This window comes from Oncorhynchus mykiss, unplaced genomic scaffold (assembly GCF_013265735.2).
Source record: "Oncorhynchus mykiss isolate Arlee unplaced genomic scaffold, USDA_OmykA_1.1 un_scaffold_87, whole genome shotgun sequence".
Taxonomy (NCBI): domain Eukaryota; kingdom Metazoa; phylum Chordata; class Actinopteri; order Salmoniformes; family Salmonidae; genus Oncorhynchus; species Oncorhynchus mykiss.
Window position 1 is genome coordinate 862,501 of NW_023493659.1, and position 24,218 is coordinate 886,718.

The 24,218-nt window shown below is 44.6% G+C and overlaps 1 protein-coding gene across 6 annotated transcripts in view; it reads right to left on the reverse strand.

Moving 5' to 3' along the window:
- LOC110516909 (glutamate receptor 2) overlaps nucleotides 1-18,563 on the reverse strand; it is a 64,595-nt gene extending 46,032 nt beyond the window's left edge. For 3 of the 6 annotated variants that reach the window (XR_005041631.1, XM_036971966.1, XM_036971967.1), the window contains exons 1-2: nucleotides 18,200-18,563; nucleotides 13,407-13,547 (exon numbers count right to left, since the gene is read on the reverse strand). Coding sequence is in view for 5 of the 6 variants with exons in the window: in XM_036971966.1 (XP_036827861.1) it covers nucleotides 13,407-13,547; nucleotides 18,200-18,329 (271 nt within the window). In the remaining variant the exon portion in view is untranslated. The remainder of the gene's footprint in view (nucleotides 1-13,406; nucleotides 13,548-18,199) is intronic. The other 3 variants (XM_036971964.1, XM_036971963.1, XM_036971965.1) reach the window with 1 other exon arrangement.
- Nucleotides 18,564-24,218: the final 5,655 nt, after the last annotated feature.

Here is a 24,218-nt window from a genome sequence, read left to right on the forward strand (position 1 = left end):
CACTGTAGTAGAGCATCAGTCAGACATGGCCTGGTCTCCATTACAACACTGTAGTAGAGCATCAGTCAGACATGGCCTGGTCTCCATTACAACACTGTAGTAGAGCATCAGTCAGACATGGCCTGGTCTCCATTACAACACTGTAGTAGAGCATCAGTCAGACATGGCCTGGTCTCCATTACAACACTGTAGTAGAGCATCAGTCAGACATGGCCTGGTCTCCATTACAACACTGTAGTAGAGCATCAGTCAGACATGGCCTGGTCTCCATTACAACACTGTAGTAGAGCATCAGTCAGACATGGCCTGGTCTCCATTACAACACTGTAGTAGAGCATCAGTCAGACATGGCCTGGTCTCCATTACAACACTGTAGTAGAGCATCAGTCAGACATGGCCTGGTCTCCATTACAACACTGTAGTAGAGCATCAGTCAGACATGGCCTGGTCTCCATTACAACACTGTAGTAGAGCATCAGTCAGACATGGCCTGGTCTCCATTACAACACTGTAGTAGAGCATCAGTCAGACATGGCCTGGTCTCCATTACAACACTGTAGTAGAGCATCAGTCAGACATGGCCTGGTCTCCATTACAACACTGTAGTAGAGCATCAGTCAGACATGGCCTGGTCTCCATTACAACACTGTAGTAGAGCATCAGTCAGACATGGCCTGGTCTCCATTACAACACTGTAGTAGAGCATCAGTCAGACATGGCCTGGTCTCCATTACAACACTGTAGTAGAGCATCAGTCAGACATGGCCTGGTCTCCATTACAACACTGTAGTAGAGCATCAGTCAGACATGGCCTGGTCTCCATTACAACACTGTAGTAGAGCATCAGTCAGACATGGCCTGGTCTCCATTACAACACTGTAGTAGAGCATCAGTCAGACATGGCCTGGTCTCCATTACAACACTGTAGTAGAGCATCAGTCAGACATGGCCTGGTCTCCATTACAACACTGTAGTAGAGCATCAGTCAGACATGGCCTGGTCTCCATTACAACACTGTAGTAGAGCATCAGTCAGACATGGCCTGGTCTCCATTACAACACTGTAGTAGAGCATCAGTCAGACATGGCCTGGTCTCCATTACAACACTGTAGTAGAGCATCAGTCAGACATGGCCTGGTCTCCATTACAACACTGTAGTAGAGCATCAGTCAGACATGACCTGGTCTCCATTACAACACTGTAGTAGAGCATCAGTCAGACATGGCCTGGTCTCCATTACAACACTGTAGTAGAGCATCAGTCAGACAGGGCCTGGTCTCCATTACAACACTGTAGTAGAGCATCAGTCAGACATGGCCTGGTCTCCATTACAACACTGTAGTAGAGCATCAGTCAGACATGGCCTGGTCTCCATTACAACACTGTAGTAGAGCATCAGTCAGACATGGCCTGGTCTCCATTACAACACTGTAGTAGAGCATCAGTCAGACATGGCCTGGTCTCCATTACAACACTGTAGTAGAGCATCAGTCAGACATGGCCTGGTCTCCATTACAACACTGTAGTAGAGCATCAGTCAGACATGGCCTGGTCTCCATTACAACACTGTAGTAGAGCATCAGTCAGACATGGCCTGGTCTCCATTACAACACTGTAGTAGAGCATCAGTCAGACATGGCCTGGTCTCCATTACAACACTGTAGTAGAGCATCAGTCAGACATGGCCTGGTCTCCATTACAACACTGTAGTAGAGCATCAGTCAGACATGGCCTGGTCTCCATTACAACACTGTAGTAGAGCATCAGTCAGACATGGCCTGGTCTCCATTACAACACTGTAGTAGAGCAAAGTAGAGCACAGAGCCGAGTAGAGAAGAGTAGGACACAGAGGAGAGTAGATCACAGAGCAGAGTAGAGAAGAGTAGGGCACAGAGCAGAGTAGAGTACGGAGCAGAGTAGAGCAGAGTAGAGCACAGAGCAGAGTAGAGCACAGAGCAGAGTAGAGTAGAGCAGAGTAGAGCACAGAGCAGAGTAGAGCACAGAGCAGAATAGAGCACATAGCAGAATAGAGCAGAGTAGAGTATGGAGCAGAGTAGAACAGAGTAGAGTAGAGCTGAGTAGAGCAGAGCAGAATAAAGCAGAGCAGAGTTGATTTGAGTAGAGCAGAATACAGAGTAGTGTAGAGTACAGCAGCGTAGAGTAGGGCAGAGTAGAGCACAGAGCAAACTAACACAGCGTAGAGTAGAGCAAAGCAGAGCAGAGTACAGCACAGAGTGAGTAGAGTAGAGTAGAGCAGACTACAATACAGCAGGGTAGAGTAGATCCCAGAGCAGAGTAGGGCGTAGAGTAAAACAGAGTAGAGCAGAGCTGAGCAGAGCAGAGTATAGTAGATTAGAGTAGAGCAGAGTAAGTAGAGCCGAGTAGATTAGATTAGAGCAGAGCGTAGAGTAGAGAAGTTTAGAGTCGAGCAGAGTAAGTAGAGCTGAGTAGAGTAGAGTAGATCGCAGAGCAGAGTAGAGTGGATCACAGAGTAGAGCAGAGCAGAGCAGAATAGAGCAGAGTAGAGTAGATTACAGTAGAGCAGAGCAGAGCACAGAGCAGAGTAGATCACAGAGCAGAGCAGATTACAGAGCAGAGCAGAGTAGATTACAGTAGAGCAGAGTAGAGCACAGAGCAGAGTAGATCACAGAGCAGAGTAGAGTGGATCACAGAGCAGAGTAGAGCACAGAGCAGAGTAGAGTAGATCACAGAGCAGAGTATATCACAGAGCAGAGCAGAGTGGATCACAGAGCAGAGTAGATCACAGAGCAGAGTAGAGTAGATCACAGAGCAGAGTAGAGCCCAGAGCAGAGTAGATCACAGAGCAGAGCAGAGTAGAGTGGATCACAGAGCAGAGTAGAGTGGATCACAGAGCAGAGTAGAGCACAGAGCAGAGTAGAGTAGATCACAGAGCAGAGTAGATCACAGAGCAGAGCAGAGTAGAGTGGATCACAGAGCAGAGTAGATCACAGAGCAGAGTAGAGTATATCACAGAGCAGAGTAGAGCACAGAGCAGAGTAGATCACAGAGCAGAGTAGAGTACAGTGGATCACAGAGCAGAGTAGAGTGGATCACAGAGTAGAGTAGAGTGGATCACAGAGCAGAGTAGAGCACAGAGCAGAGTAGAGTAGATCACAGAGCAGAGTAGACCACAGAGCAGAGCAGAGTGGATCACAGAGCAGAGTAGATCACAGAGCAGAGTAGAGTAGAGCGGATCGCAGAGTAGAGTAGAGTGGTGTGTGTGTGTGTGTGTGTGTGTGAGGGTGTGTGTGTGTGAGGGTGCGTGTGTGCGTGTAATTGTGTGTGTGTGTGTGTGTGTGTGTGTGTGTGTGTGTGTGTGTGTGTGTGTGTGTGTGTGTGTATGTGTGGGTGTGTGTGTGTGTGTGTGTGTGTGTGTGTGTGTGTGTGTGTGTGTGTGTGTGTGTGTGTGTGTGTGTGTGTGTGTGTGTGAGGGTGTGTGTGTGTATGTGTGTGTGTGTGTGTGTCTGTGTGTGTGTGTGTCCAGACGTGAAAATACTGCCCCCCCTAGCCTTAAGAAGATTATTAAGTAGTACTTCCAAGCATTTTTACTTAAGTATTTTACACCACTGAACATCAGTGGAGGTTAGGGTTAGGGTGATGGTTAGGGTTAATGACCTTAGTGACCACTGTTTTACAGCCTGTGTTGTGGAGGTTAGGGTTAGGATGATGGTTAGGGTTAATGACCTTAGTGACCACTGTTTTACAGCCTGTGTTTGTAATGGCTGCTCAGTGGAGGTTAGGGTTAGGGTGATGGTTAGGGTTAATGACCTTAGTGACCACTGTTTTACAGCCTGTGTTGTGGAGGTTAGGGTTAGGATGATGGTTAGGGTTAATGACCTTAGTGACCACTGTTTTACAGCCTGTGTTTGTAATGGCTGCTCAGTGGAGGTTATGGTGATGGTGATGGTTAGGGTTAATGACCTTAGTGACCACTGTTTTACAGCCTGTGTTTGTAATGGCTGCTCAGTGGAGGTTAGGGTTAGGGTGATGGTTAGGGTTAATGACCTTAGTGACCACTGTTTTACAGCCTGTGTTGTGGAGGTTAGGGTTAGGATGATGGTTAGGGTTAATGACCTTAGTGACCACTGTTTTACAGCCTGTGTTTGTAATGGCTGCTCAGTGGAGGTTAGGGTTAGGGTGATGGTTAGGGTTAATGACCTTAGTGACCACTGTTTTACAGCCTGTGTTCGTAATGGCTGCTCAGTGGAGGTTAGGGTTAGGGTGATGGTTAGGGTTAATGACCTTAGTGACCACTGTTTTACAGCCTGTGTTTGTAAAGGCCTCTGTAAATTGGTACAGAATCAGCTTGATTGTCGAAGATGCTTGGACCTTCTTTTTTTCTATGTTTTTGTGGTATCGTTAACAAACATGTGACGGAAAATAAAATTAGAATTAAAAACAGGTTCGGCACCTGGTTCGACCATGATCTGGCAGAGTTACTCGAACTCAACAATCCCATTTGGCATTAGGCTCGGCATACTGACTGGCTCTCGTTCAGACAAATGAGAAATAAGTGCACTCAGGCTATCCGGAAGGTCAAAGGTAGTTACTTTAAGGAGCAGTTCTCTCTCTGTGGGTCTAACCCCAAGAAGTTCTGGAAAATGGTTAAAGATCTGGAGAATAAATCCTCCTCCTCAAAGCTGCCCATGTCCCTTAATGTTGATGATGTGGTTGTTACTGACAAGGAGCACATGGCTGAGCTCTTTAATCATCACTCCATTAAGTCAGGATTCCTATTTGACTCAGCCATGCCTCCTTGCCCGTCCAACATTTCCTCATCTCCCACCCCTTCTGATGTGACTATCCCCGATCCTCCTCCCTCTTGTCCCCCTGCCCCGCTACAAAGTTTCTCCCTGCAGGCGGTCACTGAGTCTGATGTGCTAAAGGAGCTCCTTAAACTTGACCCCCAAAAAACATCTGGGTCAGATGGTTTAGACCCTTTCTTCTTTAAGGTTGCTGCCCCTATCATCACCAAGCCTTTCTCTGACCTTTTTAACCTGTCTCTCCTCTCTGGGGAGGTTCCCATTGCTTGGAAGGCAGCCACGGTGCATCCTTTATTTAAAGGGGGAGATCAAGCTGATCCTAACTGATACACCCCTATTTCTATTTTGCCCTGTTTATCAAAAGTGTTGGAAAAACTTCAATAATCAACTGACTGGCTTTCTTGATGTCTCTAGTATTCTCTCTAGTATACAATCTGGTTTCTGCTCAGGTTATGGATGTGTCACTGCAACCTTAAAAGTCTTCAATGATGTCACCATTGCCCTTGAATCTAAGCAATTGTGTGCTGCCATTTTTATTGACTTTGCCAAAGCTATTGATACGGTAGACCATTCCATTCTAAGGAGTATTGGTGTCTCTGAGGGGTATTTGGCCTGGTTTGGTAACTACCTCTCTCAAAGAGTGCAGTGTATAAAGTCAGAACATCTGCTGTCTCAGCCACTGCCTGTCACCAAGGGACAGTGTCATCACCAAGGGACAGTCACCAAGGGACAGTGTCATCTCTGTATACCCGTCGCAAGACCCACTGGTTGATACTTATTTATTAAACCCTCTGAGGCCTCACACACCCCTATCTGAGATACCTACTGCAGCCCTCATCCTCCACACAACACCTGTTCACTCCCCCTATCTGAGATATCTACTGCAGCCCTCATCCTCCACACAACACCCGTTCACTCCCCCTATCTGAGATATCTACTGCAGCCCTCATCCTCCACACAACACCTGTTCACTCCCCCCTATCTGAGATATCTACTGCAGCCCTCATCCTCCACACAACACCTGTTCACTCCCCCCTATCTGAGATATCTACTGCAGCCCTCATCCTCCACACACAACACCTGTTCACTCCCCCCTATCTGAGATATCTACTGCAGCCCTCATCCTCCACACAACACCCGTTCTGCCAGTCACATTCTGTTAAAGGTCCCCAAAGCACACACATCCCTGGGTCGCTCCTCTTTTCAGTTTCTTGCAGCTAGCAACTGGAACGAGCTGCAACAAACACTCAAATTGGACAGTTTTATCTCAATCTCTTCCCTCAAAGACTCAATCATGGACTCTTACTGATGGTTGTGGCTGCTTTGCGTGATGTATTGTTGTCTCTAACTTCTTGTGCTGTTGTCTGTGCCCAATAATGTTTCTACCATGTTTTGTGCTGCTACCATGTTGTGTTACTGCCATGTTGTGTTGCTACCATGTTGTTGTCATGTTGTGTTGCTACCGTGCTGTGTTGTCATGTTGTGTTGCTACCATGCTGTGTTGTCATGTTGTGTTGCTGCCATGTTGTTGTCATGTTGTGTTGCTGTCATGTTGTGTTGCTACCATGCTGTGTTGTCATGTGTAGCTGCCATGCTGTGTTGTAAAGTATTGCTACCATGCTGTGTTGTCATGTTGTGTTGCTGCCATGTTGTTGTCATGTTGTGTTGCTGCCATGTTGTTGTCATGTTGTGTTGCTGCCATGTTGTTGTCATGTTGTGTTGCTACCATGCTGTGTTGTCATGTGTTGCTACCATGCTGTGTTGTCATGTGTTGCTACCATGCTGTGTTGTCATGTTGTGTTGCTGCCATGCTGTGTTGTCATGTGTTGCTGCCATGCTGTGTTGTCATGTGTTGCTGCCATGCTGTGTTGTCATGTGTTGCTGCCATGCTGTGTTGTCATGTTGTGTTGCTACCATGATGTGCTGCCATGTGTTGCTGCCATGTTATGTTGTTGTCTTAGGTCTCTCTTCATGTTGTGTTGCTGCCATGTTGTTGTCATGTTGTGTTGCTGCCATGTTGTTGTCATGTTGTGTTGCTACCATGCTGTGTTGTCATGTGTTGCTACCATGCTGTGTTGTCATGTGTTGCTACCATGCTGTGTTGTCATGTTGTGTTGCTGCCATGCTGTGTTGTCATGTGTTGCTGCCATGCTGTGTTGTCATGTGTTGCTGCCATGCTGTGTTGTCATGTTGTGTTGCTACCATGATGTGCTGCCATGTGTTTCTGCCATGTTATGTTGTTGTCTTAGGTCTCTCTTCATGTTGTGTTGCTACCATGCTGTGTTGTCATGTGTTGCTACCATGCTGTGTTGTCATGTGTTGCTGCCATGCTGTGTTGTCATGTGTTGCTGCCATGCTGTGTTGTCATGTGTTGCTGCCATGCTGTGTTGTCATGTGTTGCTGCCATGCTGTGTTGACATGTGCTGCTGCAATGCTGTGTTGTCATGTGTTGCTACCATGTTGTGTTGCTACCATGTTGTGTTGTCATGTGTTACTGCCATGCTATGTTATGTTGTTGTCTTAGGTCTCTCTTCATGTTGTGTTACTGCCATGCTATGTTATGTTGTTGTCTTAGGTCTCTCTTCATGTAGTCTTGTCTTTTGTTGTGATGTGTGTTTTGTCCTATATTTTTTATATATTTTTTATTTTTAATCCCAGCCCCCATCCCGCAGTCTTTTTCCTTCTAGTAGGCCGTCATTGTAAATAAGAATTTGTTCTTAACTGACTTGTCTAGTTAAATAAAGGTTAAATAAAATAAAGGTTATATAAAAAGGGTTAGGGTTACGACTGGGATCGAACACGCAACCTTCTGATCCAGAGTAGGATAGCCATAGCCAGCTAGCTAACAATCTCTGTTGGATATCTGTAGCCAGCTAGCTAACATAGCATCACTCTCTGTTGGATAGCCATAGTCAGCTAGCTAACATAGCATCACTCTCTGTTGGATAGCCATAGCCAGCTAGCTAACATAGCATCACTCTCTGTTGGATAGCCATAGCCAGCTAGCTAACAATCTCTGTTGGATATCTGTAGCCAGCTAGCTAACATAGCATCACTCTCTGTAGGATAGCCATAGTCAGCTAGCTAACATAGCATCACTCTCTGATGGATAGCCATAGTCAGCTAGCTAACATAGCATCACTCTCTGTTGGATAGCCATAGCCAGCTAGCTAACAATCTCTGTTGGATATCTGTAGCCAGCTAGCTAACATAGCATCACTCTCTGTAGGATAGCCAGAGTCAGCTAGCTAACATAGCATCACTCTCTGATGGATAGCCATAGTCAGCTAGCTAACATAGCATCACTCTCTGTTGGATAGCCATTACCAGCTAGCTAACATAGCATCACTCTCTGTTGGATAGCCATAGTCAGCTAGCTAACATAGCATCCCTCTCTGTTGGATAGCCATAGTCAGCTAGCTAATATAGCAACACTCTCTGTTTGAACCAGGTGTTTGAGTAGGCTAAACTAGCTAGCTGCATTCGCTAACTAAGTAACTAAGTAAATTATATGAAACATACACATAATATATATATATATATATATATATATATATATATATATATATATATATATATATATATATATATATACAGTATATACAGTACCAGTCAAAAGTTTGGACACACCTACTCATTTGAGGGGTTTTCTTTATTTTTTACTATTTTCTACATTGTAGAATAATAGTGAAGACATCAAAACTAATAACACATATGGAATCATCTGGTAACCAAAAAAGTGTTAAAAAAATCTACATATATTTTATATTTGAGATTCTTAAAAGTAGCCACCCTTTGCCTTGATGACAGCTTTGTACACTCTTCGCATTCTCTCAACAGTTTCACCTGGAATGCTTTTCCAGCAGTCTTGAAGGAGTTCCCATATATGCTGATTACTTGTTGCTCTCAGGGTTCCAGGTAAAACCCAAATGCAGACTGTGTTGAAGTAACAAAGTTTATTACAGCAACAGGGGCAGGCAAACAACATGTCAAGGCAGGCAGGGATCGATAATCCAGAGTAGAGGCACAGGTACAGTGTCAGGGGCATGCAGAGTGGTCAGGCAGGTGGTCAGGACAGACAAGTGTCAAAACCAGGAGGGCGAGAAAAACTTAACTTGAAAAACAAGAAGAACTGGCAACAGACAAACAGAGAACACAGATATAAGTACCCAGGGGATAATGGGGAAGATGGGTGACACCTGGAGAGGGGTGGAGACAAGCACAAGTGTAACCGATGTGAAAGGGCTAGCTAGTTAGCAGTGGTGCGCGCTAATAGCGTTTCAATCGGTGATGTCACTCGCTCTGAGACCTGAAGTAGTTGTTCCCCTTACTCTGCAAGGGCCGCGGCTTTTGTGGCGCGATGGGTAACGATGCTTCGAGGGTGACTGTTTTCTGTGTGCAGAGGGTCCCTGGTTTGAGCCCAGGTAGGGGCGAGGAGAGGGAAGGAAGCTATACTGTAACATTGATGCTGTTGACCCGGATCACTGGTTGCTGCGGAAAAGGAGGAGGTCAAAAGGGGGGTGAGTGTAACCGATGTGAAATGGTTAGCGGCGGTGGTGCGCGCTAATAGCGTTTCAATCGGTGATGTCACTCGCTCTGAGACCTGAAGTAGTTGTTCCCCTTGCTCTGCAAGAGCCGTGACTTTTGTGGCACGATGGGTAACGATGCTTCGTGGGTGTCAGTTGTCTATGTGTGCAGAGGGTCCCTGGTTCGAGCCCGGGGCGAGGGGACGGAAGTTATACTGTTACACAAGGACAGGTGAAACAGATCAGGGCGTGACAGTTGCCTGCTTTTCCTTCACTCTGCGGTCGAACTCATCCCAAACCATCTCAATTGGGTTGACGTCGGGTGATTGTGGAGGCCAGGTCTTCTGATGCAGCCCTCCATCACTCTCCTTCTTGGTCAAATAGCCCTTACACAGCCTGGAGGTGTGTTGGATCATTGTCCTGTTGAAAAACGCAAATGGCGTATCGCTGCAGAATGCTGTGGAAGCCATGCTGGTTAAGTGTGCCTTGAATTCTAAATAAATCACTGATGGTGTCACCAGCCAAGCACCCCCACACCATCACACCATCACACCCCCACACCATCACACCATCACACCCCCACACCATCACACCATCACACCATCACACCCCCACACCATCACACCATCACACCATCACACCCCCACACCATCACACCATCACACCATCACACCCCCACACCCCCACACCATCACACCATCACACCCCCACACCATCACACCCCCACACCATCACACCCCCACACCATCACACCATCACACCCCCACACCATCACACCATCACACCCCCACACCATCACACCCCCACACCATCACACCCCCACACCATCACACCATCAAACCCCCACACCATCACACCATCACACCATCACACCACCACACCACCACACCATCACACCATCACACCCCCACACCATCACACCATCACACCCCCACACCATCACACCCCCACACCATCACACCATCACACCCCCACACCATCACACCATCACACCCCCACACCATCACACCATCACACCCCCACACCATCACACCCCCACACCATCACACCATCACACCCCCACACATCACACCATCACACCATCACACACCCACACCATCACACCATCACACCCCCACACCATCACACCTCCATACCATCACACCCCACACCATCACACCATCACACATCACACCCCCACACCCCCACACCATCACACCCCCACACCATCACACCATCACACCCCCACACCATCACACCATCACACCCCCACACCATCACAACATCACACCATCACACCCCCACACCATCACACCCCCACACCATCACACCATCACACCCCCACACCATCACACCATCACACCATCACACCCCCACACCATCACACCATCACACCCCCACACCATCACACCATCACACCCCCACACCATCACACCACCACACCATCACACCTCCACACCATCACACCCCCACACCATCACACCCCCACACCATCACACCATCACACCCCCACACCATCACACCATCACACCCCCACACCATCACACCCCCACACCCCCACACCATCACATCTCCACACCCCCACACCATCACACCCCCACACCATCACACCTCCACACCCCCACACCATCACACCATCACACCATCACACCCCCACACCATCACACCCTTGTTTTGTTACTGGCCCAACGCTCTAACAACTAGGCTACCTGCCACCCCAGGTCATTTGGAGGTGTACCTGTGGATGTATTTCAAGGCCTACCTTAAAACTCAGTGCCTCTTTGCTTGACATCTTGGGAAAATCAAAAGAAATCAGCCAAGACCTCAGAAAAATTTTTGTAGACCTCCACAAGTCTGGTTCATCCTTTGGAGCATTTTCCAAATGCCTGAAGGTACCACGTTCATCTGTACAAACAATAGTATGCAAGTATAAACACAATTAGACCACGCAGACGTCATACCACTCAGGAAGGAGACGCGTTCTGTCTCCTAGAGATGAAAGTACTTTGGTGCGAAAAGTGCAAATCAATCGCAGAACAACAGGAAAGGACTTTGTGAAGATGCTGGAGGAAACAGATACAAAAGTATCTATATCCACAGTAAAACAAGTCCTATATCGGTATAACCTGAAAGTCCGCTCAGCAAGGAAGAAGCCACTGCTCCAAAACCGCCAATAAAAATCCAGACTACGGTTTGCAACTGCACATGGGGACAAAGATCGTACTTTTTGGAGAAATGTCCTCTGGTTTGATAAAATACAAATTTAACTGTTTGGCCTTAATGACCATCGTTACGTTTGGAGGAAAAGGGGGGAAAGGGGGGGCTTGCAAGCCGAAGAACACCATCCCAACCGTGGAGCATCATGTTGTGGGGGTGCTTTGCTGCAGGAGTGACTGGTGCACTTCACAAAATAGATGGACATGAGGAAAGGAAAATGATGTGGATATATTGAAGCAACATCTCAAGACATCAGTCAGGAAGTTAAAGCTAGGTCGCAAATGGGTCTTCCAAATGGACAATGACCCCAAGCATACTTCCGAAGCAAAATGGCTTAAGGACAACAAAGTCAAGGTATTGGGGTGGCCATCAGAAAGCCCTGATCTCAACCCTACAGAAAATTTGTGGGCAGAACTGAAAAAGCGTGTGCGGGCAAGGAGGCCTACAAACCTGACTCAGTTACACCAGCTCTGTCAGGAGGAATGGGCCGAAATTCCCACTTATTGTGGGAAGCTTGTGGAAGGATACCCGAAACGTTTGACCCTAATTGAGTGTATGTAAACTTCTGACCCACTGGGAATGTGATGAAAGAAATAAAAGCTCAAATAAATCATTCTCTCTACTATTATTCTGACATTTCACATTCTTAAAATAAAGTGGTGATCCTAACTGACATAAGACAGGGGATTTTACTAAGATTAAATATCAGGAATTGTGAAAAACTGAGTTTAAATGTATTTGGCAAAGGTGTATGTGTCACACCCTGACCTAACCAAAATAATAAAGAAAACAAAGATAACTAAGGCCAGGCCGTGACAGTGTGTAAACCTCCGACTTCAACTGTATATACTACAAAATATATCTGTCTCTCCTCTGTCTCTGTCTCTCCTCTGTCTCTGTCTCTCCTCTGTCTCTGTCTCTCCTCTGTCTCTGTCTCTCCTCTGTCTCTGTCTCTCCTCTGTCTCTGTCTCTCCTCTGTCTCTGTCTCTCCTCTGTCTCTGTCTCTCCTCTGTCTCTCCTCTGTCTCTGTCTCTCCTCTGTCTCTGTCTCTCCTCTGTCTCTGTCTCTCCTCTGTCTCTGTCTCTCCTCTGTCTCTGTCTCTCCTCTGTCTCTGTCTCTCCTCTGTCTCTGTCTCTCCTCTGTCTCTGTCTCTCCTCTGTCTCTCCTCTGTCTCTGTCTCTCCTCTGTCTCTGTCTCTCCTCTGTCTCTGTCTCTCCTCTGTCTCTGTCTCTCCTCTGTCTCTGTCTCTCCTCTGTCTCTGTCTCTCCTCTGTCTCTGTCTCTCCTCTGTCTCAGACACTAGCTGTCCTCCAGCTACACCATGGTGCTACCCTACAGAGTACTGGTGAGGCTACTGTAGACCTTCATTGCAAAACAACAGTGTGTTCTAATCAATTATTTGGTGATGTGAATATATTCAGTATAGTTTTATCTAAAAAAATATAACATTTTTAATGTTTCACTATTTTTATTTTCATGAAATTCACTGAGTAGGATGGTCCTCCCCTTCCTCCTCTGAGGAGCCTCCACTGATGGACATCCATCCACCAACTCAGTCCACAAAACCCCAGCCTACTTGATGGTAATAGCGCTCACTTTTCCCCCTAGTGACAGGTTTTGAAAGCAATGCCCCATGTCCTCGGGACATGGCTAGACGTCCAATTTCTTGGTCAATCTTGAATGACCTGGCTGGTTCTCTGTAAGGTGAGAGCAGCGTGTGAAGTAAGAGAGAACTTAGAGGAGAGGCTGGACCTGCTCTCTCTTCTGACCAACCGTCCTAAAAACAGGCAGCGGACTGCCCCAAGCATCATGCAGGGTACCCTCATCTCTCCACCCCTTCACTCCCCTGCCCGTGTGTGTCTGTGTGTGTCTGTGTGTGTCTGTGTGTGTGTGTTACTCACAGCAGTTGGTGACAGCGAAGCTGTTGGCAACCTCCAGGTTGTCTATGTGAGGAGTGAGGCGGAAGTCCTGGGTTCCATACTGGACCATTCCAATCCGGAACGCACTATACTCCTGATCAGCACCGCGTGGGAACAGCCCTCCTACACACACACACACACACACACACACACACACACACACACACACACACACACACACACACACACACACACACACACACACACACACACACACACAGAACCCCCCCCCCCCACACACAAGGAGAATGTTTGGCTGGTTATCTAGGTAGTCTGGCAGTACTCTGGGAGAATGTTTAGCTGGTTATCTAGCTAGTCTGTCAGTACTCTGGGAGAATGTTTAGCTGGTTATCTAGCTAGTCTGGCAGTACTCTGGGAGAATGTTTAGCTGGTTATCTAGCTAGTCTGGCAGTACTCTGGGAGAATGTTTAGCTGGTTATCTAGCTAGTCTTGCAGTACTCTGGGAGAATGTTTAGCTGGTTATCTAGCTAGTCTGGCAGTACTCTGGGAGAATGTTTAGCTGGATATCTAGCCGGTCTGGCAGTACTCTGTATGTTGTTTCCCTGTCTTCTGTGGTTCAACTTTCTGACGTTGTCTACCCAGAACGGCTTGGTTACGAAATAGTCTGATTCTGTCTGTATTAAACAGAGATCTTCTTTAGAAACACTGATTCTGTCTGTATTAAACAGAGAGAATGTTTAGAAACACTCTAATTCTGTCTGTATTAAACAGAGAGAATGTTTAGAAACACTGATTCTGTCTGTATTAAACAGAGAGAATGTTTAGCAACACTCTGATTCTGTCTGTATTAAACAGAGAGAATGTTTAGAAACACTATGATTCTGTCTGTATTAAACAGAGATCTTCTTTAGAAACACTGATTCTGTCTGTATTAAACAGAAAGAATGTTTAGAAACACTCTGATTCTGTCTGTATTAAACAGAGATCTTCTTTAGAAACACTGATTCTGTCTGTATTAAACAGAGAGAATGTTTAGAAACACTCTGATTCTGTCTGTATTAAACAGAGAGAATGTTTAGAAACACTGATTCTGTCTGTATTAAACAGAGAGAATGTTTAGAAACACTCTGATTCTGTCTGTATTAAACAGAGATCTTCTTTAGAAACACTGATTCTGTCTGTATTAAACAGAGATCTTCTTTAGAAACACTCTGTGTCTGTATTAAACAGAGAGAATGTTCAGCTGCATCAACATCTACATATTTCCATGACCATCCATATTGAACTGAAACAGCCATCCATATTGAACTGAAACAGCCATCCATATTGAACTGAAACAGCATCCATATTGAACTGAAACAGCCATCCATATTGAACTGAAACAGCCATCCATATTGAACTGAAACAGCCATCCATATTGAACTGAAACAGCCATCCATATTGAACTGAAACAGCCATCCATATTGAACTGAAACAGCCTTCCATATCTATCTCAAACAGCCATATTGAACTGAAACAGCCTTCCATATCTATCTCAAACAGCCATATTGAACTGAAACAGCCTTCCATATCTATCTCAAACAGCCATATTGAACTGAAACAGCCGTCCATATTGAACTGAAACAGCCATCCATATTGAACTGAAACAGCCTTCCATATCTATCTCAAACAGCCATATTGAACTGAAACAGCCTTCCATATCTATCTCAAACAGCCATATTGAACTGAAACAGCCTTCCATATCTATCTCAAACAGCCATATTGAACTGAAACAGCCATCCATATTGAACTGAAACAGCCTTCCATATCTATCTCAAACAGACATATTGAACTGAAACAGCCGTCCATATTGAACTGAAACAGCCATCCATATTGAACTGAAACAGCCATCCATATAAAACTGAAACAGCCTTCCTTATTTATCTCAAACAGCCATATTGAACTGAAACAGCCTTCCATATCTATCTCAAACAGCCATATTGAACTGAAACAGCCATCCATATTGAACTGAAACAGCCATCCATATTGAACTGAAACAGCCATATTGAACTGAAACAGCCATCCATATTGAACTAAAACAGCCTCCCATATCCAACTCAAATAGCCATATTGAACTGAAACAGCCATATTGAACTGAAACTGCCATCCATATATAACTGAAACAGCCATATTGAACTGAAACAGCCATTCATATCTAACTGAAACAGCCATATTGAACTGAAACTGCCATATTGAACTGAAACTGCCATCCATATCTAACTGAAACAGCCAAATTGAACTGAAACTGCCATATTGAACTGAAACTGCCATTCATATTGAACTGAAACAGACTTCCATATCTAACTCAAACAGCTATATTAAACTGAAACAACCTTCCATTTCTAACTCAAACAGCCATATTGAACTGAAACTGCCATATTGAACTGAAACAGCTATCCATATTGAACTGAAACAGCCATATTGATCTGAAACTTCCATGCATAATGAACTGAAACGTCCATGCATAATGAACTGAAACAGCCATGCATAATGAACTGAAACTGCCATTCATAATGAACTGAAACTTCCATTCATAATGAACTGAAACTTCCATTCATAATGAACTGAAACTGCCATTCATAATGAACTGAAACTGCCATGCATAATGAACTGAAACTGCCATGCATAATGAACTGAAACTGCCATATTGATCTGAAACTGCCATGCATAATGAACTGAAACTTCCATGCATAATGAACTGAAACTGCCATATTGATCTGAAACTGCCATGCATAATGAACTGAAACTGCCATGCATAATGAACTGAAACTGCCATGCATAATGAACTGAAACTTCCATGCATAATGAACTGAAACTGCCATGCATAATGAACTGAAACTTCCATGCATAATGAACTGAAACTGCCATATTGATCTGAAACTGCCATGCATAATGAACTGAAACTGCCATGCATAATGAACTGAAACTGCCATATTGATCTGAAACTGCCATGCATAATGAACTGAAACTTCCATGCATAATGAACTGAAACTGCCATGCATAATGAACTGAAACTTCCATATTGATCTGAAACTGCCATGCATAATGAACTGAAACTGCCATGCATAATGAACTGAAACGGCCATGCATAATGAACTGAAACGGCCATGCATAATGAACTGAAACTGCCATTCATAATGAACTGAAACTGCCATGCATAATGAACTGAAACTGCCATGCATAATGAACTGAAACGGCCATGCATAATGAACTGAAACGGCCATGCATAATGAACTGAAACTGCCATGCATAATGAACTGAAACGGCCATCCACATTTAACTGAAACTGCCATGCATAATGAACTGAAACTGCCATGCATAATGAACTGAAACTGCCATGCATAATGAACTGAAACTGCCATTCATAATGAACTGAAACTGCCATGCATAATGAACTGAAACTGCCATGCATAATGAACTGAAACTGCCATTCATAATGAACTGAAACTGCCATGCATAATGAACTGAAACTTCCATGCATAATGAACTGAAACTGCCATGCATAATGAACTGAAACTTCCATATTGATCTGAAACTGCCATGCATAATGAACTGAAACTGCCATGCATAATGAACTGAAACGGCCATGCATAATGAACTGAAACGGCCATGCATAATGAACTGAAACTGCCATTCATAATGAACTGAAACTGCCATGCATAATGAACTGAAACTGCCATGCATAATGAACTAAAACGGCCATGCATAATGAACTGAAACGGCCATGCATAATGAACTGAAACTGCCATGCATAATGAACTGAAACGGCCATCCACATTTAACTGAAACTGCCATGCATAATGAACTGAAACTGCCATGCATAATGAACTGAAACTGCCATGCATAATGAACTGAAACTGCCATGCATAATGAACTGAAACGGCCATGCATAATGAACTGAAACTGCCATGCATAATGAACTGAAACTGCCATGCATAATGAACTGAAACGGCCATGCATAATGAACTGAAACGGCCATGCATAATGAACTGAAACTGCCATGCATAATGAACTGAAACTGCCATGCATAATGAACTGAAACGGCCATGCATAATGAACTGAAACTGCCATGCATAATGAACTGAAACGGCCATGCATAATGAACTGAAACGGCCATCCACATTTAACTGAACAGACACATTTAATTGAAATAGATATATTGAACTAAAACCGACATATTGAACTGAAACAGACCTATTTAACTATCAGTCTATGAGAAGTCACTGTGAGGTTGTCTGGAACAGGCCTTGAATCACTGACTGCTGTTACTGTATAATAATAACCATAATAATACCAATAATAATCCTAATCAAGGCCTGGTATGATACCCAGTTCTGTCTTCCATGATAATGCAGCAGGAAGCAGAACTCATCATTAATAATAGCATCTTTAAATCTGTTTTAAAGACCAGGCCTTGAACCCCTTCTGCCTTCTCAATAGCTTATATATACCCCATCACTCACTCTCTCCTTAATTCCCCTTCTCTCTCTCCTTCCTCATTATCTCCCTCTTGCTCTCCTCTCTTTCCCTCTCCGTCTCCCCCTTGTCTCTCCCTCCTCTCCCTCTCTTCCTCCTCCCCCGTTTCTCCCTCCCGCCATCTCAGATGCAGTGTAATGCAGATGAAACCACCGCTCCAGTGTTAGGCAGGCTAATAACCACACTACGTGTCAGTACACGGAGACAACATAGACCACTGTCTAATGCAATATATATATATATTTATATGTTATATGAATAATTTATTTTCAATATGTAATATATATGAATGTACCTACCGATCTGAACACTGGGAGAACCGCAGAGCGCCTCGCGTCTCAAGCAGATTACAGTTAGGAGAAACACGAGCAGCAGATTCCTCATCGTTGTTAGTTCAGACATTTCATACCGAGAGGCGTCGACATACATCCACTGAATAACGGCCCAGTACACCGAATAACGGTCAGTTCCTCCAGACAGGCACACAGACGGCTAATCAGACGGTCAGCATGGCGACCTGGTTACCGGACAGCAGAGGGAACCCACAGCAGGGGGTTGCGTGTCTAATGCACTGGTCTCAGGTCCTGTAGCGGTTCGGTCGTGGGAAGATCGCTCCGGCTCTGCGGATCTCTGGCTCTCTCTCTGTGTCTCTCTCTCTCTCTCTCTTTATGAGGCGCGCGAACACTGCTGGAGCCTTTTCATCGTCGATAGCGCGCGTACAGTTTCGGAATACCGATGAGAACGGAAAGAGCCGAGAGCAGCCGAGTCAGGTTGTTGGGGAAACAGTCCACATTACTGATGGTCATTCCGGCTCTTTTCAGTGAGCCGGATCGTTCTGCTCAGCTCTCTTTTGGCTCCCAAACGGCTCTTTAAAAAATACATGTTTTGTATTTTCTCAAGTCAAACACTTTGCGATAGTTTGACTATGATTGGTGTTAAAACAATTCTAATTAAATTATTAAATGAAATCATACTCTACCTTAACCACAATATATTTAAAAATGCATTGGTTTGTAATGAAAAAGAATGCTATTAAACATTTACATTTAAACTTTTTAATGTATATAAACAAGTGCATATAAATCTAACAATTCAAAACGAATACAATCAGCATAATATAATATTGCAATAACAATGTGCAAAACTGCAGCATCCCACTTAAAACATTAAACTGGTCCCTCTTTTCTCTCTTCTTTGTTGCCATGTTAAAACCAGCAGCGGTTTCTTCTCTCAGTAAATATTTATCCCGTTTTCGAGAAGACCCTCTCAGAGGGAACGGATGTGGCCGCTATGCAGAGTCTCCCTGTCATGACTTTAGTAAGCCGTGGGTAGACAGAGGCCTTGTTCTTCCACCAGCTCAGAGGATCTGCAGAGGGGCTCCTCCAAATAGGATCGAACCTCCATTATGTGATCTGCTGAGGGATTCCTTCGTGCTGCATCCCCATTTGCTCTCGTCAAACAGCATCCAAACAGCAGACGTTTGTGGCACTACTGCTGGTGCTTCTGCTCCATCTGCTCCTCTTCTTCCTGTTGCCCCGGTGCCTGAGCCAGCTGACTGCTGGGGCCGTCCCTCCCTCTTCCTCCTGTTGCCCTGGTGCCTGAGCCAGGTGACTGCTGGGGCCGTCCCTCCCTCTTCTTCCTGTTGCCCTGGTGCCTGAGCCAGCTGACTGCTGGGGCCATCCCTCCCTCTTCTTCCTGTTGCTCTGGTGCCTGAGCCAGCTGACTGCTGGGGCCGTCCCTCCCTGCTGCTGAGGTTATTCTGTGAAGAGCCTCATCAATCGCTCTGGCATCACTGAAAGCTAACTTCTTAAACCTGTTTAAAGGTCTTACTCACATTGGCTGCAGATAGTGTGATCACACAGTCTTCGGAACAGTTAGTGCTCTCATGTATGTTTCAGTGTTATTTGCCTCGAAGTGAGCATAGAAGTAGTTTAGCTCGTCTGGTAGGCTTGTGTCACTGGGCAGCTCTCCGCTGTGCTTCCCTTTGTAGTCTGTAATGGTTTGCAGGCCCTGTCACATCTGACATGCGTCAGAGCTGGTGTAGTATGATTCAATCTTAGTCCTGTATCAACGCTTCGTCTGTTTGATGGTTCATCGGAGGGTATAGCGGGATTTCTTATAAGCTTCCGGCTTAGAGTCTAGCCTTTAGCTCAGTGCGGATGCTGCCTGTAATCCATGGTTTCTGGTTGGGTATGTACGTATGGTCACTGTGGGGATGAAGTCATCAATGCACTTATTGATGAAACCAATGACTGATGTGGTGTACTCCTCAATGCCATCGGAGGATTCCCGGAACATATTCCAGTCTGTGCTGCAAAACAGTCCTGTAGCATCTGCTTCATCTGACCACTTTTTTATTGATCTAGTCACTGGTGCTTCCTGCTTTAATTTTTGCTTGTAAGCAGGAATCAGGAGGATATAATTATGGTCAGATTTGCCAAATGGAGGGCGAGGGAGAGCTTTGTACCCGTCTCTGTGTGTAGAGTAAAGGTGGTCAAGAGTTATTTTTTTTCTGGTTGCACATTTAACATTCTGATAAAAATTTGGTAAAACGGATTTAAGTTTCCTGGATTCTAGGAGCGCCGCCTCTGGGTGAGCGTTTTCTTGTTTGCTTATGGTGGAATACAGCTCATTCAATGCTGTCTTAATGCCAATCTCTGATCGTGGTGGTATGTAAACAGCTACAAAGAATACAGATGAAAACTCTTTAGGTAGGTAGTGTGGTCTACAGCTTATCATGAGATACTCTACCTCAGGCGAGCAATAGCTCGAGACTTCCTTAGATATCAGCACCAGCTGTTGTTTCCAAAAATACACAGACTGCCGCCCTTTGTCTTACCAGACGCCGCTGTTCTATCTTGCCGGTACATCGTATAACTAGCCAGCTATATGTTGATATTGTTGTCGTTCAGTAGTTTAATAGTTTGGTAGTTTAATCTTCTGCGTAACTCTGTCTGTCTTCTTCTCTGGCACCATCTCCGGCACCGAGGCCCTTCTCCCCCGATTACTCAGTTTGGCCGGACGGCCAGCTCTCGGAATAGTCTTGGTGGTTCCAATCTTCTTCCATTTAAGAATGATGGAGGCCATGGTGCTGCAGAAATGTACTGGTACCCAGATCTGTGCCTAGACACATTTCTGTCTCTGAGCTCTACGGACAATTCCTTCCATCTCATGGCTTGGTTTTTGCTTTGAGGTGCACTGTCAACTGTGCACTGTGGGACCTTATATAGACAGGTGTGCCCATTCCCAAATCATGTCCAATCAATTGAATTTACCACAGGTGGACTCCAATCAAGTTGTAGAAACATCTCAAGGATGATCAATGGAAACAGAATGAACCTGAGCTCAATTTTGAGTCTAATAGCAAAGGGTCTGAATACTTACGTGTAAATTTGCTAAACTAAAAACGTGTTTTCGCTTTGTCATTATGGGGTATTGTGTGTAGTATGATGAGGGGGAAATAACGATTTAATCCATTTTAGAATAATGCTGTAACGTAGGTAGGCAGACAGTATCTAGCTACAGCCATTTCTATCAGGCATCTTTATGCAAATATTCTACAGTAAAACCAGTTCATCAATTACAGTAAATTGTTGTATTATTGTTTCTCCTCAGTGTTAACTTGTAAACCTAGCTAGCTCGCTAGCTAGCCAATAATTGTTATTTACATCTGTTTGGAATCCTTTCTTGCATCATACCTATCATTTTGTGATATTTAAATGCATCCATGGCCATAATGATAACCAATATCAACCCTCGTCATTTATGTTACATAGCTAGTTAGTCAAATTATTTACAGTTACTGATGTTACACGTTTACTAACAATTTACAAATTCGAGGCGTGGCGCATAATGGCATCAGCATGCTCAGCTAGGCCAACCCAACGAGAGTGCTGCATACTCCCTTAAAAGACATTCGCTTGAAAAATGAGAAAAAAAGCGGCAATTGTACTATTTGTCCATCTTGAGACGCCACAGCCAATATACATGTCCTCCAAATAGTCCAAATGAATCTGAGATGACTCAGGAAATCTGGCATTCATTTTGACATTTCTTAGTCGTGCAATCTAACTAAGATGCTTGGCACAGTATTCCTCAATGGAACAATGTGCAGGAAAACGAGTTCTCTCTCTCAGTGAATGACAACAAAGACTTTATTGAAGAATCCCTACTGTTGACCAATCACCGACAAAGGGGCGTAGACTTCAGCTGCCTCCATAAAAAATATTGTTTGCCTGAATAGCTGAAAAAACCCTCCCCCAAGTTAAAAACTAGCAAAAACATCACAATATTAAGTCATAATATGTGCATGAACTCATCCAAACTGTTTCGGCTGGGAAGCATGCAGACGCCTTAACAAGTTAGCAGGCGCCAGGCTAACTAGCTAGCCAACTACAGTCATGTGCTATTGTTGCTGGTAAACCTAGCTTTAGGTGGCTAGTTGTAACATTGTTGCTTGCTGTTTAGTAGTCATATCTACAACTTAAAAGAGAGGAAGTTTTACAATTGAGATGCAATAGATCTGATTGTAAAACCTCTGCTTTTTAGTCATAGATATGGCTACCTGTAGTTGTTTAGCTAACTTAGCTTGCTAGACTAGCTAGCTACCTATGATAGCAAACTGATTTATTTTTTTATTTCCCCACACTGTAACACAGTAGTACTGTATGTTAGCCAGCAATACAGCAATACACAATATGGTTTTCAGTAGATAAACTCAAGTTAGCTAGCTAGGTGGCTTGCAGGAAAAATAACTTGGCTAGCCACCATATTTTTTCGTCTGCACTCTTGATGCTAGCATCAGCTGTAGCTGAGCTTCTATTGTTAGCTAAATCCAACTCTTTGTTTCTCCGCTATATTCTGGTTGAAACATGTTTGGTTGAATGTCACCATGTAGGTAATAGAACATCAAAAAATGCTCCATTGTCAAATTTGTGTTGATGAAAGGAATCACTAGAAGCTATTGCGGTCTGGTCAGTTCTTTCAGTTTTGCCCAAAGGATTGTGTTGTTAGTGGTCACCTCCCTTTCAGAAAAGCCTGCCTTGGGGGAGGGACAGGGCCAGAGCACGAAGCACCGCCCCACGAGTTGTAGTCTTTCAGGGACCGGAACGCGTGTCAGCTTGTATATTTAACAATTAATCTGCCGATATGAACATCGTTGAAAGACGTCCAATGACTCTATCAAACAAGGACAACCACATCTACAGTAGTGTGATCAGTAGAGCCTTATAGTGTGATCAGTAGAGCCTTATAGTGTGATCAGTAGAGCCTTATAGTGTGATCAGTAGAACATAGAGCCTTATAGTGTGATCAGTAGAGCCTTATAGTGTGATCAGTATAACATAGAGCCTTATAGTGTGATCAGTATAACATAGAGCCTTATAGTGTGATCAGTATAACATAGAGCCTTATAGTGTGATCAGTAGAACATAGAGCCTTCTAGTGTGATCAGTAGAGCCTTATAGTGTGATCAGTAGAGCCTTATAGTGTGATCAGTATAACATAGAGCCTTATAGTGTGATCAGTATAACATAGAGCCTTATAGTGTGATCAGTAGAGCCTTATAGTGTGATCAGTATAACATAGAGCCTTATAGTGTGATCAGTAGAACATAGAGCCTTCTAGTGTGATCAGTAGAGCCTTATAGTGTGATCAGTAGAGCCTTATAGTGTGATCAGTATAACATAGAGCCTTATAGTGTGATCAGTATAACATAGAGCCTTATAGTGTGATCAGTATAACATAGAGCCTTATAGTGTCATCAGTATAACATAGAGCCTTATAGTGTGATCAGTAGAGCCTTATAGTGTTGATCAGTATAACATAGAGCCTTACAGTGTGATCAGTATAACATAGAGCCTTTTAGTGTGATCAGTATAACATAAAGCCTTATTGTGTGATCAGTAGAGCCTTATAGTGTGATCAGTAGAGCCTTATAGTGTGATCCTTCGTGCCACAAAGCAGGACTACATTTATTTTCAGACACCTGTCCCCCCCCCCCCCCCCCCCCCCCCCCTCAATACACAGGAAGCAGTCATAGGGTGTATCATTCAGCGCGAAGCCCAGACCTGCCTTCATCCTGGGCAATTATCTGTGAAACACATCTAACTGACCTAGAAATGCCTCAGACGTGATGAAAACAAGTCCAGGTTCCCCCAGGGTGAAAACCCTTTTACCGTGTGTGTGTGTGTGTGTGTGTGTGTGTGTGTGTGTGTGTGTGATGATACATGAGATATCTAGTAGATATATGAAACAAGTGCTCATTAAAAAGGTAACCCTTCACCAGGCACCATCAGACTGGTCCCAAATCTGGCCAGT